General features: G+C 38.0%; 1 protein-coding gene across 1 annotated transcript in view; it reads left to right on the plus strand.

Moving 5' to 3' along the window:
• The window catches only part of RYR2 (ryanodine receptor 2), a 526,329-nt gene that overhangs the window by 236,384 nt on the left and 271,042 nt on the right, over positions 1 to 18,903 (plus strand). The window contains exons 26-27 of the mRNA XM_029919427.1: positions 9,625 to 9,784; positions 12,891 to 13,038. Coding sequence (XP_029775287.1) covers positions 9,625 to 9,784; positions 12,891 to 13,038 — 308 coding nt within the window. The remainder of the gene's footprint in view (positions 1 to 9,624; positions 9,785 to 12,890; positions 13,039 to 18,903) is intronic.

Raw genomic sequence — 18,903 nt, forward strand, 5'->3', positions numbered from 1 at the left:
TCACTCATAGGTCTAACAGGAGAAACCTAATGGAGGACCATGGGGAGAGATGGGGGAAGGGACGCAAAACATGAGAGACTATTGAATCCTGGAAAGGAACCGAGGGTTGAAGGGGGAGGAGCAGAGGAAGGGGGGTTGGTAATGGAGGAGGGAACTTGTGGTGAAGAGCATTGGGTGTTATATGGAAACTAATTTGACAATAAACTATTAAAAAAATGAGAAAGTAGGTATTAAAAAATAATAAACTTTCAGAATTAATGAAAATAATTAAAAAGAGTGAAGAAAGCCTAAAAGAGCACTCAGATTCTATCAGAAAAGCAAGTATCTGCTCAGGCTCCAGAAGAAGGGAAGACAAAGGGGACAGAGTTTATTTAAAGAAATAATAGCCAAGAACTTCCCAAACCTGGAGAAAGACTTGGGTGTACAGCTCCATGAAGCTAATAGCATACACCATTATCTGTATGTAAAAAGACCTTCCCCATGTCACATTTTAATGAAACTGTCAAATATCAACCATAAAGACAGAATCTTGAAGCCAGGGAAAAAAGAAGGTAACTGGCAAAGGAAGCCCTTGAGGCTACCCACTGATTTCTCAACAGAAGCTCTGACAGGCCAGGGGAGCATGGAACGATGTATTCAAAGTGTTGAAAGATAAAAATTGCCAGCCAAGAATGTGCTGTATGGCACAGGTATCCTTCAGATATGAAAGAGAAATAAAATCTTTCCCAGACAATAGCTTAGGGAGTTTACTGCCTCTAGACTGGCCTCGCATGAGATGCTGAGAGGAATTCTTTGTGCTGAAATGGGAAGATGGTATCCCAGAAACAGTATAAATGCTCCCTGCACACTGGTCATGGGGAAGAACAGTCACACCTAGCTAGAGAACTGCAACTCTACGATCAGATGGTATGTTGACCATGCAGCCATAGTATGAAAGTCAAAGGAGAAGAGTGATAAGAATTATAGCTACTATAAATTGTTCATGAATGCATGACTCAAAAAGAGATAAATTGTAACATCAGTAATATATAATGGAGGGTAAAGGTGGAGCCTTTCTAGGCCTTCGAAGATAAGTTGCTCTCAGCCTAAAATGGACTGTTTTATCTGTTAGATGTTTTAGTGTAATTCACAAGGTAACCACAAAGCAGGCACCTTGAGTGGATCCTCAAAAGACAAAGGGAAACAGAACATACCTCCACGGAGTATAACCAAATACAAAAGTAGGCATAAACAGAGTGGGGAAAAAAACAATGGAAATACAAACGGACCAGAAAGCAATGAATAAGATGGCATTACTAAGTCCTTACATGTCAGTAATTACTCTAATTGTACATGGATTGAATTTGCCCATCAAAAGGCATGGAGTGATGGGGAAAATAATAAAACAAAACTACTACATGCTGCCTACAAGAGACTCATTTCAGATTTAAGGATGCACACAGACTCAAGTGTCATTTGCATTACATGCTACATTTCCTCTTCGAAAATAGGTCATTTGAGTGTGAGTTTTTTCTGACATATAATACACATCATTTCACTAAAAATCCTTCAGGACTTTTATAGAATGTGTGATTCACTGTAGTTCATTTCTCCTTATTTCTCCTCAGAACAAGCAAAGAGGCAGCTGAAGAGTGTAATATATTATATTATCATCAATTCTTTTTTTCAAATTTTTTTTCAAATTTATTTTTGAGAGACAGAGAGAGACAGTACGAACAGGGGAGGGTTAGAGAGAGAGGGAGACAGAGAATCTGAAGCAGGCTCTAGGCTCTGAACTAGCTGTCAGCCCAGAACCCAACGCGGGACTCGAACCCATGAACCATGAAATCATGACCTGAGCCGAAGCTGGATGCTCAACCGACTGAGCCACCCAGGTGCCCCTATCATCAACTCTTAAATTCATAAATCTTCCTACATTTATTGTAAAGTGAAGCTCTTGACCCTGAATAATTTGATGAACATAGAGTCCACTTACTTTATGAATAAAGAGAGCTTATGAATGTCAATTTCTAATATGCCCAATTATTTGAGATTTAGAAGCAAAATTATAGGTTTATTTTGTATTTATTTATTAAAATTTTTTAATGTTTATTTTTGATAGAAAGGGAGAGAGAGACAGAGTGGGAGAGGAACAGAGAGAGAGGGAGATAGAATCTGAAGCAGGCTCCTGGCTCTGAGCTGTCAGCACAGAACCCAATATCGGGCTGAAACTCACAAACCGTAACATGACATGAGCCAATATCAGATGCTTAACTGATTGAGCCAGCCAGGTGCTCCCAAAACTGTAAATGAAAAGAAAATCCTTGTCTGAATACCAATACCCTTTATTAAAACTTTTCTTTAGCACTCATCTGTGTTAATAAATCAGAGAATTAGTAGATCAGGAACTGCTTGTCTGTATATATCACTGGGAATAACAGGTAGTGTTGCGTTATGAATTGGTACTGTTTAGATTGTCTGAGAGGTCTTTAAATCCAGGGACAAATCCCCTCTGTCCCCTCCTACTTTTTTACCACTAATGCTAATGAAGCCCCTGATAATGATGGGAAATGGAAGGGTGCATCGTGTCTCAGGCATATTGGGCCATATGAAAGGCTAAGAATGATAGTCTCAATGCATATAGTATATATAAATGACTTTCTGAGATGAAGCCTTGGATGTTGAATGTGTGGACTCATGACACAGTACATGTACCATATTCAATTTATGTAAATATTTACCTAAGTGAAAGATAGTCTTACAAATACCAGTGGATTTTTTTTGTAATGGTGAGGCACTGTGATCATGAAAAAACAAAACAAAACAAAACAAAACAAAACGTTTATAGACTCCTTTTATGTGTAATGAGTAAATTTCACAAACCACAAATTTTAAAATGTTCTAACATGCAATGTTCTTTATTTTCTCTGATCAGTTTTAATCTTGTATTTAAGCCCAATGGGACTTGCACCAGAATAAAGCTTAGTATTAGAAACTTAATCTGGTCTTTTCAGTGCAAACTGTTGAAGTCCGTGTTTTCTGTGTTTATTCTCATCTTTAACTTTTGTTTCAAATGTCATATTCTCAAAGCAGTTTTTCTCGACATCTTAAAAAAATAAAATAGTTCTCTATTTAAAATTACTTTGCTTCATGTCCCCTCTTCTACTTTATTTTTCCCCATAGCACTTAAATCTTCTAACATACTATTATTTTACATTTACTTTGTTTACATCTGCATCTGAATATAATTCCTATAGACTGTTTTGTTTGCATTATTCAGTGATACATTATTAGTTCCTAGAATAGGGCCTAAAACATTCTACCACCAAATGAATATTTGCTGTTGAATTTGAATTAAAAGTCTATCCGCCTCTTCCTCCTGGGACCACCTGTGTTTAGGACTCACCCAGTGGGGAGGGAATGCTGGGTCCATCGTCCTCCTCATTTGACTGTGCTGTCAGGACTGAATTATGTCAAAGAAAACTAGAACTGAACAGGAGTTAAAGTCATAAAGGCAAATTTTATTCAGGAAGTGTTGCAAATAGGAAGAGAGACCTCTGTACGGAACTGGACTCCATTTTTGTTATGGAACCTGGTCTGGATCACCAGACAGAAGAACCAAGCAGCACTCAGAGATTTTGGGAGGCAGGAGGCTTATTTTACACCAGTGCTCAGAGGAGGTCACTCCCCAGAGGTCTGAACATAAGCAGAGGGAACAATTTATAGTCTGTTACTTCCACATTCCTCATTAGCAGTTCCTTGCCATGCCTTGCAAGCGGGGTAGGAAGAAGAACCTGGAAAAGGAGTCTTTAGTTAGGGACAGGAAATCCCCTATCAGTCCTGTCAGCCACCTTATAATAGTTTTTTTCCTATCATTCTGAATTCAACACGGACAAATGGGGATTTATAGCCAAGGAGCAGGGCTGGAGGTTAGTAGATAATTACTTGTAGAAATATCAAGAAGGGGGATTCTGCAAAATGAACATGATAGGATTCTTGCCAACGTAGACCAGGTGATGAGATATCAAGGACAGGAGATGAGGGAGGCAATCAGGTATGAAGGTTGGAAGATTTTCATTAAACTGATCCAATAGGATTCTTGGTAAATTGGAACTGATTGGAACACGGACAGAGCCCAAGGTCAGAGTCCTAGAGAACTTAGAGGAGCCTGACTTGACTTGGTCCAAGGAGAGTGTCTTTGTCTTTTGTCTTCATTCACCTCTGCTGACATTTTATGAGATCCTGTTTTCCCCACTGGTCTTGGTAATGAGTCCACACGGTGGGCTTCTCCTCCTTTCTGTGAGTACCCCAGGTCACTGCTCTTCTTTTTTGCCTATTCAGTGCCAGGAGCCCAAGAATACTCTGGCAGAATGGCGATGCAGTCAGTTGGTGGAGGAAGGTGGGAGACTTGGCTGGCTGCCATATCAGTTTTTCTGCACTTGTGCTGCACAGCAAAGGGTGTGAGTGTGGGAGATTCTAGGGCCTGGCCATTTTCCTTGGTACACTCTGGAAACAAGACACAAGTTCACTTTGATCCTGGGATCTACCTGGTCTCTTCCTGGGTGGGGGTTGGAGAACTCTAGCTTCCCTCTAAACCCTAAGGTCCTCTAGGCTCTGTGGAATCTGTCTGGACCGGGGGTCTTTATCTGGTCTTTCTTCTGTCCCAAGGCCTTGTTCTTTTGATATTCAAAAGCATAACTTTTGTTAACAGAAGGCCTTTATCTAAAAGACTATGGTCTCTGCAGTGAATTTTCAAAGCCTATTTTAAAAATCCTAAAGCCAAGAATGCCTTTCTTTTTTCTCTCTCTTAAGATGACCCCTTCTTGGGGCACCAGATACCTTGTGGTTTTGTTTCAAAGGGGCGTTGGGGTAGAAGAAGGCCTTGGAGTAGAAAGGAATTGATAAAAGGGAGCTGGGTGGTGGGGGCAAGCCCCAGGACACTTAATCATATTACTTTTACTTAAACACAAAGAAGCAGAAGTAGTAGAAGAAACATATCCCTTGTCCATTTCCCTCCTAGTTTCTACAATGAAATTAATTCTCTTGCATTTGTGTTCTGGAGGATTTTTGAATTATCTCTCTATTCTTTCTGTGAAAATGTCAGCTCTGTACGCATTTTTAGTAGATGTGCTTCCAGCAAAACTTGTCCTGAATATCTCTGATGTGCAGTCATCTGAGATTTTCCCATTTGTTCCAAGGTACTTGAAGGGCGGATTTGGTTTTGAAATTTACATCTCAGATCCACTGAACTTGGACATAATCTTTTTATGTTTACTATGCATCTTTCACAGCATAATGACTTGCAAGCTTCATTTAACGTAATTCATACTAAACAAGGAAGTTTGAGATATGGGAGAGGCTAGAAAAGAAAAGAAAAAGTTTTTCTGTTTAGTGTTTTTGGGATGCTGCCATGTTTTTTATTCCACCACTTTAATTGCCCCTTTAGTGATATTATACTGAGCACTTTATTCAGAGCCTCATTTAGAATACCTGCTTCAGAAAAAATGCAAGTCACGTGGGAATGAAGCCCAAAGCGAAAATGCAGCTTCACATGATGACTCATCAGTGGGGCCAAGTGCTATCATTTTTTGTTTACGTCTTTGGTAATTTGGTGCAGATGACACTGGCAGTTTGCCAGTTTTATTTTGTTTTATTTCTCTAGGTGCAAACATGTTTTAGAAAAGAAACTGAAGCCCTATATATGTAGTTTATTAATCTCACAGTTTTTTTTCAAAAAATATTATTGGATTTTATGCTATGTCAAAATAAATTAACTGAGAGCTTATAACTGCAAAAGAATTTTGATACCTTAGAAAGTGAGTATAATGAATGTATTTATTTAATTCCATGTATAATCTTATCACCTGAATTTCAGGATGATGGAATAGGGACTTTGCATATAAAAGTTAAGGAAGTAAAATGATACCTAGTAACCAGATTGCAGGAGAAAGACCTATTGATTGATTCTGGCAGATTTTTCCCAGGAAGGTCAAAAAAGGGAGACTGTAACACACAGACATCTTTAACATGAGATATTTTGTATTTGATACATTTGATAATGTATTTTGAATTAATAGAATTACTGTTGATACAACTTTTTCCTATTACTTGACCTATAAAGTTCTTCTCCCCAAGAATTGTAACAGTACTCTTTTATTTCTTTTAAATTTCTGGAAATTAATCTGAAACTCTACTTAAAACCACTTAGCTTCTAATTTACGTGCAGTATATTTTACTCAAAAGCTTTTACCTTTGTTTTTTTTCAACCACAAGAGGAGAGTATTTCATATTAGCAGGTGGTTGCTCTTATGTATCTAATAAAATTATATTCATTAAGTGAAATGGACAGTATTTACCAAAGTTCATTTACGCTCTTTAAAAAAATCCTATTTTGATGTAATGATTTAATTCTTTCTCACATGTACTCCAAACATAAAAAGTTTTATAAATCATTGTGATACTGCTAATTCATATTGGCTAAGCATTCATGATGTCAGCATTTTTATTAAATACAGTAGGTTGAAGTCTATGAATTTCAAAGATGTTTGTATTTATTTTTACTACAGGTAATTTGAAGTACAACAGTATGGAAATAAGGGTCAGGGAGAATGGAGTCAGTAACTTTAATTTGGATGGGATTTATTAGCCATTTAAAAGAATCACTTTATTTTTTTTAATATTTATTTATTTTTGAGAGAGAAAGCACGCATGAGAGGAACACAAAGAGAGACAGAGAATCTGAAGCAGGCTCCACACAGAAAGCCCATGTGGGGCTCAAAGTCAGGATCATACATGACCGGAGCCAAAGTCAGACACTTAACTAACTGAGCCACCCATGTGCCTGTAAAAGAATCACTTAAAGCTTCAAATTTTTTCTTGCACAAGATTATGAAGAAAAGTAAAATAAATTGAAGCCTACATCTGAAAATGAGCATGCACTAATTGTTGTGCCATGTTAAATCAACAGATGCAAATATGTCTCCATGGGTTTTCATTACGATCAGAGATTGAAGCAACTCTACTAGCTTTTCCATGTGGGAAGAGGAAATTTTAGAAAATAAAGAAACACTCATGTCGTAAATTATCCAGCTGTACACATTATCTGTAATTTTTGACGTGGAAGGACCTCCTTCCCATCCACCCTTCAAACATCCCCCCCCCCCCCATTCCATACGAGATATTGCTGAAAAGGCTACCACTAGAATTGTTTTTCAGGGGAAAGTGGTTTTTTTTTCTCTTGAGATGCACATATCCCTCATTAAGACAGCATAGACTCTAATCAGTTTTTCATAGATTAGTTTCAAAATTGTATCCTGTGTATCTCTTCTCCGGCAATTAGGAGGGCTCAGGGCCTTTAGAAAATGGAGAAGAAAGACTTGTGTGCTGTTGTGCTGCCTCCTGCTGGATGAGGGTGGGGAAGCCAGGAGGAGGGTGTCAAGCACAGATGGGAAGTTAGGGCGATAGAGAAGACTGAGTTCTTTATCATTGGTCCTGACATTGCTCCTACAAGTCATGATAAACTTGGAAATTAAACTCTGCTAGCTTCATCATCTCTTGATATGTTAGAAATATATTAGGAGCTCTTTCATGAAAATAGTTTCTGAATGAGTGGTGCCTGGCTGGCTCAGTCAGATGAGCATGTGACTAAGGGTTGTGAGCGGAAGCCCTATACTGTGTGTGGAGAAAATCTTTGAATATATATATTGTCTGAAAAAGAGCTTGTATGTAAACTGTGGTTCTGGTTTATAGATCTATTTATAATCAGAATTCTGTGACATACAATGATTTGTATGAATGGTTAAAAAAAAATCCCATATGACTTCATTATATTAAAAAAAAAAAAGACAGAAAACAATATTGTGGATTACCCAAACAGGCATGGTGCTGACTTAAAACAGAACAAGGTTTCTTGTCTGTAATTGTAGCTGGTGAGTATAAATTGAAGGACATAATGCAAGAATTAACCCTAACTGTACAACTGCCAGACCAATCTAATTCACTTAATCAAAACAAAATATTTCGAATACTTTTGTCTATAGATACATGTATTATAAAAAAGAGAGGTCTTATAAGGAAATTGGAGTAACTAAGGCAAACTCAACTGTATTCAACCTTAAAATTATTTATTGCTGTAATACATCAATTCATTCAATGTATTTTTATTGAATGCTTACCGTGTATCAGACACTATTCTCGGTTTCAAGGATAGCGAGGAACAAGGCAGTCAGACTCCCTGCTCTTAAAGAAGCTTGCCTGGTAATTCTGCGAGCCACAGCCCAGAATACTGAAAAGCATTTTCTTATGTTCTAAAGTTGTTGTTGTTGTTGTTGTTGTTGTTGTTGTTGTTGTTTTGTTTTTTGTTTGTTTTTTTGACTTAGTATAGCTGGCTGATTTTCTTTGTTTGTACAAAGGAGAATCTTTGAGATGAAGACGCCTGTCCTGGGTGCCTTAGTCAGCTAAGCATCCAGCTTTGGCTCAGGTCATGATCTCACAGCTCATGGCTTCTAGTGCTGTGTCAGGCTCTGAGCTGACAGCTCGGAGCCTGGAGCCTGCTTTGGATTCCGTGTCTCCTTCTCTCTCTGCCCCTCCCCACTCGTGTTCTGTGTCTCCCTCTCGGTGATAAACAAACATAAAAGAAATGATGCATGTACCTTTATATTAATTCAGTATATCAAGTTAATTCATGCAAACACTACAGGTCATTAAAAGGCTACTTATCTGCCATGCACTGTACAATAGCAGAAAAATGGATTAGAAACAGGTCCGGAACTCAAGGCATAGTTGATTATAGGGAATAGAACAATGACAGAAGAATGGCAGAGAAGCTGCTATAAAATAGGCTTTGTTCCAGTCTCAGTAGTTAAAGACAATCAGGCAACTGCATGTGCATCTGTACCGAGCAAGGCAGTATTATTGTCCTGATATGATTACGTTTAAAATTTTATATTTTCAGTTTTAGTATTTCTCCTGAAACATGAAAACTTGCACCCGTTTTAGTATTTTCTTTCCATTTCAGAGTATGGAAGTAGTCTCTGGTAAGAATCCCTTAAAATACAGCCCTTACTGATATTTAAAATGATTTTGTCCCTGGAATTTCCTATTCTCTGTCTTATCCAGAGGCTTCCTAAATTATATAACCAGGGAAGTCAAAGGGGGAAATAATTCATAAATGCATTAAAATCTCCCTATAGAATAATGAACAGCTAGTATCTGAAAGGACCTAGAGATTTATTAAATGAATAAATATATGAATTTAATGTAACATTTGAAATTTGAAGAAGATATAAGCAGGAAGAGAAATCTATCACATGTTTTCATTGCTGACCAGTATTTCGGTTTATACTATAGAAAAGCCTCAAGATTTAGGAATTGAGAAACACTAAGTCCTTCTCAACTTTGAAAAGTATGTAAGGTGTATTTCAGTTTTATTGGCATAAAAATGAAAACAAAGATCCTGTGGCCTTTCCATCTAATGCGTTGCTAGCCTACATGAAGGGCTTCAGGCCTGGTGACCAGTGGTGACCACTGTGGTTTATGGGATCATTGGAAGTGGGTGAGACCATAAAAAGACTCTTAGATTTCTATGCCTGGACTTTTTTTTTTTTTTTAAGACCAAATACGTATTTCTTTTGTTTTGCTTTGTAGTTACCAGCTGACAAGTGGATATAAGCCTGCCCCAATGGACCTGAGCTTTATTAAACTCACCCCATCTCAGGAAGCGATGGTGGACAAGTTGGCAGAGAATGCTCACAACGTGTGGGCCCGAGATCGAATCCGGCAGGGCTGGACTTATGGCATCCAACAGGTACATGAGAATTTAGCTTTATGGCATCCAATAGGTGCATGGGAATCTAGCTTTATGGCATATGGGCTGAGATTTACTTTAGTGGTTGTTAGCATAATTCCCAACAGGAGAGATTAAATAATGACCCTTTTAAACTCATATGCATTTCTTAATGTGCTTATGCACTAAGGCCCCTGTTCAGTGCTCAGCTCAAGAAATCACATCACCATAACTCTGAGTGGTGCCATGCGTTACTCAGTGAATTTTAACTAGAACAGGGATTTATAATGTGATTTTGTGATATTTGTCTCTCTGAGATTGTATTTGGGGAGAAACTTTTAAAATAATGAGATTGAGATGAAAAATAATAAATGAGGGTCCACAATTCCTTATTCAAATCCCCTGGGGACAGATGAATTTCAGAATCCAGGTTTTTTTTGGTTTCCAGAACAAGGATCTGGTGACATGTTCCATGCTGCTTAGCACCCCTGGCAGTGCAGCAGAATGCTGCTACTACTTGTTCAACACGGTGTAGGCATGGTACTACCAGGAGGGATAAACAAAGACTATAAACAGGCTTGCATCAATTCAGATCATGTTTTACCACTAACAGAGTTTTTGTTAAACTTTGGTAAAAAAATGAGTTTTCAGAGCTTTCTGGATTTCTGAGTCACGGATCTCTATTAATGGGTGGTCCTCATGGGAGGAACTGTCATTGAGTACATATTGGGATAAGCATGGCAGAGGGGTGACGAGCAAATTTTAGCTTCACCTCTTTGTCACCATTTGACCTTGAGAACGCTCCTTAAATATTCTGCACCACTATTTTCGTCATCAGTAAGTGATTTAACTTCATTATATAACTCATGTCTGAGAAAGGCTGACAGCAGTGCCTGCATTCTAGCAAACACGGAGAGCAGTTTGCTATTATATTAGGTGCCAGTCCCCATGTCCAGAGGTTCACACGTATTCTTTTTAACTCGCGACGACAGTTCCATGAGGAAGGATGAGTTTTATTCCCAGTTCACATATGGCGTACAGGGTACCTTACTGAGGGCGCTGTGCCCAGTTCTGCACAGCTAGCAGGTGGCAGACACAGCTTGGGATCAAGGCTTCTGACTCCAGAGCCAAAAATTCTTCACTTCCTTGTTGCAGTGGCTCTAGCCAGCTCGTTTGGGGCTGCCTTGACTTAAAATTTTTTAGGAATAAGATGGATTCTTACTTACAGGCTTAGACTGGTTTGGCGTACAGCCTCAATGTTGGCTTGAAAAAATGAATTTCCCAAATGCTTCTATGCCGGTGACTTTTTGCCATTGAGAAGGCTAAACAAAACATGAATAGCCTTGAGTGACCTGATGAAATATATTTTTATATTGAATTAAGCTGGCTGTAACTGAGGACATTGTCAGCACTAAATCTGCTTAAGCATTTTGTGTGTGTGGAGTGTGCATGAGAGAGACAGACAGAGGAGACAGAGACAGAGAGGCAGAGAGAACCTGAATCTTATACCCCAAAGGGAGAAGGGGTCCACCCTGGCTCTCTGCCAAAGGAGGGCATACTTGCCTTGAAGACCACATGGCTGTGGCAGACAAACCAGGATTTCCCTGCTGTCTGTCTCTTCCTTGAGGGATGTTCTTTCCTGTGCATGAATTTCCTCTTACAAGCATAAGGCTCTGTTTGAGCTGGCCAGAGCTTTTATTTGAATCATGTCTCCATTTCCTCTCCCTACCCTTCTCTCCACTGAATTCCCCACTGACATAGCACATGTTTTCTGGATTATTTGAATGAGCATTGTCTTGAATTTTCCATCATTGTCTTGTTAGCATCATCTAGTTCAGACCTACACTGAAAGTCCTTGAGAGCAGCTTCACTGAATTACTTCTTCTCTGTCTGCCTCTAGCACAGCTGGTCTCAAACCTGAGTGTGCATGGACTCCCCTGGGGAACTCCTGTGAACACTCAGATTCTCAGGACACCATCTCTAGAGGGGATGATTCATTGAAGGCTTCAGAATTTCTATAGAAAGTTTGGGGGACACAAACCATGTTGAAAGAGAGGAGTGATTGGTAGTGTGTCTCACAGCTGTGCTGGCACTGTAGGTGCTCTGTTTACACTGCTGGTTTATTTGGGGGTAGCTTTGGAGTGGTGCCCCCCCCCTGAAACCTAGGTGATCTTGACCCTAATGTGTCAGTTGATGTCAGTATCCAGGAGCAGGTATGTGGTACAAATTTGCTAGAGTGAGAGTAAAAGAAAGTAGGAAAGGCTTTCCTTGTTCCTACCCACCAGAACAGACCCACCACAGAGCTCATTTTTTTTTTCGAGAAGGTTTGGGAGGATCCACAGCCTCCTACTTCTTCATCATGCTGGGGTTAAAATGAGAATTGAGGATGCTGCCTGAAATATGGAGAGTCTGACAAAAACTTCAGCAGAATCCCAGTGAGTGGATGGAAGGGAGTAGTTTCTTTGCCAGGAGGGTAGGATAGCCTGCTTTCTTGCTTTGCCCATACGAGCTTCACCACATTTTCCAACTAGGAGCCTCTTTTATAACAGCCAAATGGTGAGTTTTATTGTTCTTTTAATATTTCTGCTATTAACTAGTCTCAAAGGTTGATGGAGTCACTTGAATGCATATTTCTTAAACTAGTTGAGTTCATAGAATTGCTGTCTATACCACACTGAATATTTCTGATAAAGGGATCACAGCCTCATGTTGTTTGTAGACTTACGTCACGGAGAGGTGACTAGTGATCATTTGGCTCTTCTTGGAGCAAAGACTTGTTTGTCAACTGTGTAAAGGAATTCTGTGTGCTCCAAATTAGCCCATTGCTGTGTGTCCTTGGCAGATGGAAGATAGTTAGAGATCTTGGCTTTTGTTTTCACTGTTGTTGTTTTTACTTTTTCTACTCCAGGAGGGCCTGCTTTGAATCGATAAAGTTATTCATTTGATTAAATCTTTTATATTGATAGCGGTTCAGTAACTTCCACTACCTGAGAAGACAAAGAAGGTGGGCAAGAGGCAGCTTTCAGCTCGGAGGCTTTACATTTCTGTTGCATCTGGTGGCTGTCTCATTTCCAAAATGATTGCTTCAGTACTGCTTCAATGATCAACCCCTTTTCTCTTCCCAAAGGATGTGAAGAACAGAAGGAACCCTCGCCTGGTTCCCTATGCCCTTCTGGATGACCGCACCAAGAAATCCAACAAGGACAGCCTCCGTGAGGCCGTACGTACGCTGCTGGGATATGGCTACCACCTTGAGGCACCAGACCAAGATCATGGTATTTTGGTTTTCCTTTCTTCCTCTTGGGCTGCAAAATTGTATAGTAGTTCTTCAAAGCCAAATAATTGGCTGAAAGGCGTACAAGATGGAGTCCTTCAGGATGTAATTTAGTTTGTAATTTAGGTAGTTCCGAGCATTTTTTTCCCCTGAGGACACACAGAATTAGGTTCATCTCTCAGGAGAATGTCTCAGGACCACAGTGGTTCTGCAAGGAGAAGAAATGGGTTTACATTCCCAGAGAGTCTGAGGTTAGCTCTCTTAACCCTGATATCGCCCCTGCCCTCTTCCCGCAGGCTTTCCTTCAGCTCTCCTGGTTTAATTTGTGGGAGCAACTCTCTTCATAACCTTCATTATTTTCACTCATACCTATAGGTGATATTCATTAATTAGTGCAACATTTTGCATTAAGGTAAGCACATTAGAATAGGCACTCAAGAAATATGTATTGAAGAATAGATTTTCAGAGGTTCTATAAAGAACACATTCTCCTTAAATAATACGCTTAAGAATGTGGTTTAAAATGATCAGTTCCTTGGGGGTCCTGGGTGGCTCAGTTGGTTAAGTGTCTGACTTCGGCTCAGGTCATGATCCACAGTTCGTGGGTTTGGGCGCTGCATCAGGCTCTGTGCTGACAGCTCAGAGCCTGGAGCCTGTCTTTGGATTCCGTGTCTCCCTCTCTCTCTGACCCTCCCCTGCTCACGCTGTCTCTCTCTATCTCTCAAAAATAAATAAGAAAACTTTAAAAATTTTTTTAAATGATCAGTTCCTTACCTTTGCCTGAAGTCTGAGTTGGTATGAATATTCATATTTTAAAATTGGCAAAAATGAAATAAACTCTGTGTGTTTCCTTATAGTGGCCATATGTTTTTGAAAAAAGTTTTAAAAAATGTATCCTAAATATTCTCTGATGACTATTTTCAGTGTACTATCTGTGCATAAAAGTCCAGACCATAAATAGTAATAATAGTTAATGGTTATATACAGTGTTCATCAGGTGCAGAAATATTTCTAAGACCTTATGCAGTTACTTAGTCCTCACAGTAGTAACCCTGTGAGGATGGCTGCTCCCACATCCTGGCCAAGAATCGGTAGTGAATCTTTCTGATTTTAACTATTTTGATAGATGCAAAAAGCAATCTTAGTAATAGTTTTAATTCTCATTTTCCTCATGAATCATAGTATTGAAATGTTTTCTTGCACTTACTGGCCATTGGTATAAGTGTTTTTTTCAAATATATATCCATTTTAAAAATTGGGTTGTTTTGTCTTCTCTTTATTGAATCGTAAGTATATGTAATTGTAAATTTATTTGTGTATGTATATAAATTTTATGGACATAAGGTCTATGTCAGATATTGGAAATAGCTCCTCCCAGTATGTGAGTTCGCTTCCATTTTCTTAATGAGATGTTGCAAAGAGCAGAACATTCTTAATTTTGATGAGGTCCGTTTATGATTTTTTCCCTTCATGGTTGTATGTTGAAATCTTGAATAGGTTGCAATCTTAGCCTGTGCAAAAACAAAGATTTTCTTTGGTGCTTTCTTCCAGAGGTTTTATGATTTTTAACCTTTTCATTTAGATCTATAATCTTAGTTGATTTGTTTGTGATAGGAGACTAAGGTTCAAGGTTCATTTTTGTCCAGATGTATATTCAGCTGTCTTAGCACCATCGGTTGCACCAAATTGTCCTTTCCCATTTAAGTTACATTGTCACCTTTGTCAAATATCTATTGACCATTGTGTTATATTCATCTGTATGTCTATCCTTAAGTTAATACCACATTGCTGTCTTTATTATTACCACCTTATAGCAAATCTTAAAATCAGGTAGGGTAACTTCTTCTTTAAGTGGCTTTTCAGGCTCCTTTTTTCTTTGCATTTCTTTATGAATTTTAGATTCCACTTGACAATTTGGTGATGGGATTATGGTTGGCTTTATAGGTTAATTAGGAGAGAATTGACATTTTAACAATATTTAGCTGATAAATTCATGAACGAGACCTATCCTTCTGTTTATTTTGGTCCTCTCTGGTTTATCTACTACTTTCAGAGTAGACGTCTTGCCCATTATTTTTAGAAGTATCTGTTATTTTGGAAACTATTATAAATGAAATTAGTTTTGATTTCATCTTCCAGTTGAAAGATGGGTATGTTGAATATGAGAAATGCAATTGATATGTATATATTATTATTAGATCCTGTCATCTGGCAGAATTTATCTTTTTTTTCTTTCTCTTTTTCTTTTTTGTGTATAAATTTTATAGGATTTTCTACCTACATAACCATGAGATCTCCCCCAACCCAAAGAAAGGTTTTACTTTTTCCTTTATAATTATCGTGCTAGTTTGTCTTTTGACTTATCATACTGGTAAAGAATTAGTGTTAATAGAAGTGGTGAGAGAGGTTATCCTGCCTTATTCCCAGTCTGAAAAGAAAAAAAGTTTTATTGTTTCGTCATGAAGTATGATGTTAATTGTAGGTGTGGATGCCCTTTATCACCACGAAGAAATTCTTCTCTCTTCCTAGTTTTCTGGGAGCTTTTTATTATGAATGGAATGTTGAATTTTGTCAAATACTTTTTTTTTGACGTTTATTGAGATTGTATTTCTTCTCCTTTATTCTGTATTCTGTGAATACTGTGAATAACATTGATTTTTGAATGTTAAAACAAGTTTGCATTTCTAGTATAACTCTACTTAGTCAAGGTACGTTATCCATTTTTATTTATACCAGAATTCCCTTTGCTATTCTGTTAAGGATTTTTGTATCTATATTCATAAGCAATACTGGTATGTAATTTGCCTTTCTTGCAACATATATTTGTCAGTTTTTGATATGAGGATAATACTGGCTTTGGATACAAGTTGGGAAATGTTCCCCTTGTTTTCTGAATTTGAGATAGTTTTGTATTATTTTTTACTGAATTGTCTTCTAGAATTTGTGATTAGAACCATCTGGACATATAGTCCTACATTTTAGAAAAGGTATTTGATGATGAATTTAATATCCTTAAGAGCTATGGGCGATATTTAGATTTTCTGTTTCCTCGTATATTATTTTTGGTAAGTTTTTTTTTCACTAAATTAACAAATTCATAAATTTCACGAATTCAGTAAATTCATCTAAATTGCCATATTTATTGGCATACAATTGTTCTAATGTCCCCTTATTGTCCCTTTAATGTTTGTAGGGTTTGTAGTGCCACCTCTTTCCATTTTTGGTATTCACAGTTTATATTTCTCTTTTTCTGTCATTGTCAGTCTTCTCAGGGATTTATTGACTTTACAGATCTTTCAAAGAGTGAACAAATCTTAAATGTATTTTTTTTTGTTTTGGTTAAACTTTCTGACATTTATTTATTTTCCCACATCACCAGTCATGGATTATTCTGAGTCAATTCTCACAGTTATGAGTGGCTGGCTATACATCATGTCTCCTTGGGAAGATGGCACTGTTGAATGACTGTGGCATCCTGTGGCTCACTTCATTCTTTGGCCAGTGTTAGAGCTTCTGGCTTCACAGCCTCATGAGCCCTCTTTGAAGTGAAGTGACCTATTAAATGTAACTTAAAAATTTTTTTTAATTTATTTAAACAATAAATAATGTTTATTCATTTTGTGAGAGACAGACAGAGACAGAGCATGAGCAGGGAAGGGGCAGAGAGAGAGGGAGACAGAATCTGAAGCAGCTCTAGGTTCTGAGTTGTCAGCACAAATACTGCCGTGGGGCTTGTACCCCTGAGCCGAAGTCGGACACTTAACCAACTGAGCCACCTAGGTGCCCCTAAATGTAATTTTTAATGAATAGATATATCAGGTATATGAATATTTATTAATTATATAGCATCATGTTAACTAGACTTGTAGTCATCATTTTTTAATATATACAAATATTAGATCATTATGTTGTAATATGAAAATAATACAATGACATTTGTCAGCTACCTTTAATAAAAAAAGACAAATAGGCAATATATGTGCATAGTAAGGGAAACTTCATTCATCAAAAAACACATGAAGATATTTCAGACCTCCCTAATCATTAGAGAAATGAAAAATAAAATATTTTAGCTTTATATCCAATAAATTAAAATAATTAGAAAGCTGTATGATACCATATGTTGACACAGATGTGACACAATAAGAACCCTGTGCATTTCAGTTGGAAGTATAACTTGGCAAATTTGTTGTGTGTAAAGCTTGTATTATGTAGAAACCATGAGTATGACCCAGAAGATGCCACACCAGATATGGAAACACTCTTGTATAGTTCTAGACACAGGTATGAAGGAATGTGTTTGTTATAGCATTATTTGTGACAGTGAAAGCTGAAAGTGTCCTATGTGCCTATTTCTGGAAATGTTAGATAAAAATAATAGAAATGTTAAAATATAGCATGCAGCAATTCAGAAGCAATGACCATGAAGGATGAAATAGAGCAGTGATATAATACTAATAATATAATTTCTAAGTACCTTACCACTTACAAAAACACAAACCTGTCCAGGGAAAAACAGTACACACATGGGAATGATACCAGTTGTGGACATGGAGTGAGGAAATGCCTTTCATGATCAAGGATTAGGGGAAAGGGAAAAAGCTATAGAGGAGACTTACACAGTCCAGCAGAATAATATGAATGAAATGAGGAGTATAGTCTCTTAGCTCCCTAACACATCCTCATACACACACACACACACACACACACACACACACACACACACCGTAAAGTAAAACAAAGCACCAGATTTGATAACACTCTGGAACATGGGAGCTGCTTAACAGTATCATGTTACATTCATACAGAGGACTATTATGAAGTTCTTACATGTAATGAAGTACCAATAGGAAACAATCTCAGATGTATCTATCACATTAAGGTAAAATAGCAAAGTTCTGAACTCTGCAAAGAACATGGTACAATTTGCATCATAAACAAGAATATATGTAAATGCTTGCATATGCACAGACTGACTCTGGAAAGACACAGAAAACAATAGTAACAGTGATTGCTTCCAGGAAAGGATAACCAGATAGCTGACAGACAGCTGTGGGAGGGGAGATTTACATTTTGCCGCATATGATTTTTTAAAATAATTCTGTGCTCTATTTGCATTACCCATTCAAACAAACAAAAGAAATGTTCTGTTTAAAAAAAATATATGTGGTCGAGTACATTTTGCCTTATACAAGGAGATGTGCAGTATATGCCAGAAAAAATAATCAATGATGATTATGTTTTATTTATTTTTTAAGTTATTTTTTATTTTTTTAAATTATAATAGTTTATTGTCAAATTGGTTTCCATATAACACCCAGTGCTTCTCCCCAGAAGTGCCCCCATCCATAACCATCATCCCCTTCCCCCCTCCTCCTCCCTCTTCAGTCCACGGTTCGTTTTCAGTATTCAGTAATCTCTCATGGTTTGTGTCCCTCTCTCTCCCCAACTCTCTTCCCCCCTTCCCCTCTCTATGGTCCTCTGTTAGGTTTCTCCTGTTAGACCTATGAATGCAAACATATGGTATCTGTCCTTCTCCGCCTGACTTATTTCACTTAGCATGACACCCTCGAGGTCCATCCACGTTACTACAAATGGCCAGATTTCATTCTTTCTTATTGCTATGTAGTGCTCCGTTGTATATGTATACCACATCTTTTTGATCCATTCATCAGGTGATGGACATTAGGCTCTTTCCATGATTTGGCTATTGTAGAAAGTGCCGCTATGAACATTGGGGTACATGTGCTCCTGTGCATCAGCACTTCTGTATCCTTTGGGTAAATCCCTAGCACTGCAATTGCTGGGTCATAGGGGAGTTCTACTGATAGTTTTTTGAGGAACTTCCATACTGTTTTCCCGAGTG

This window comes from Suricata suricatta, chromosome 2, assembly GCF_006229205.1.
Source record: "Suricata suricatta isolate VVHF042 chromosome 2, meerkat_22Aug2017_6uvM2_HiC, whole genome shotgun sequence".
Lineage (NCBI taxonomy): Eukaryota > Metazoa > Chordata > Mammalia > Carnivora > Herpestidae > Suricata > Suricata suricatta.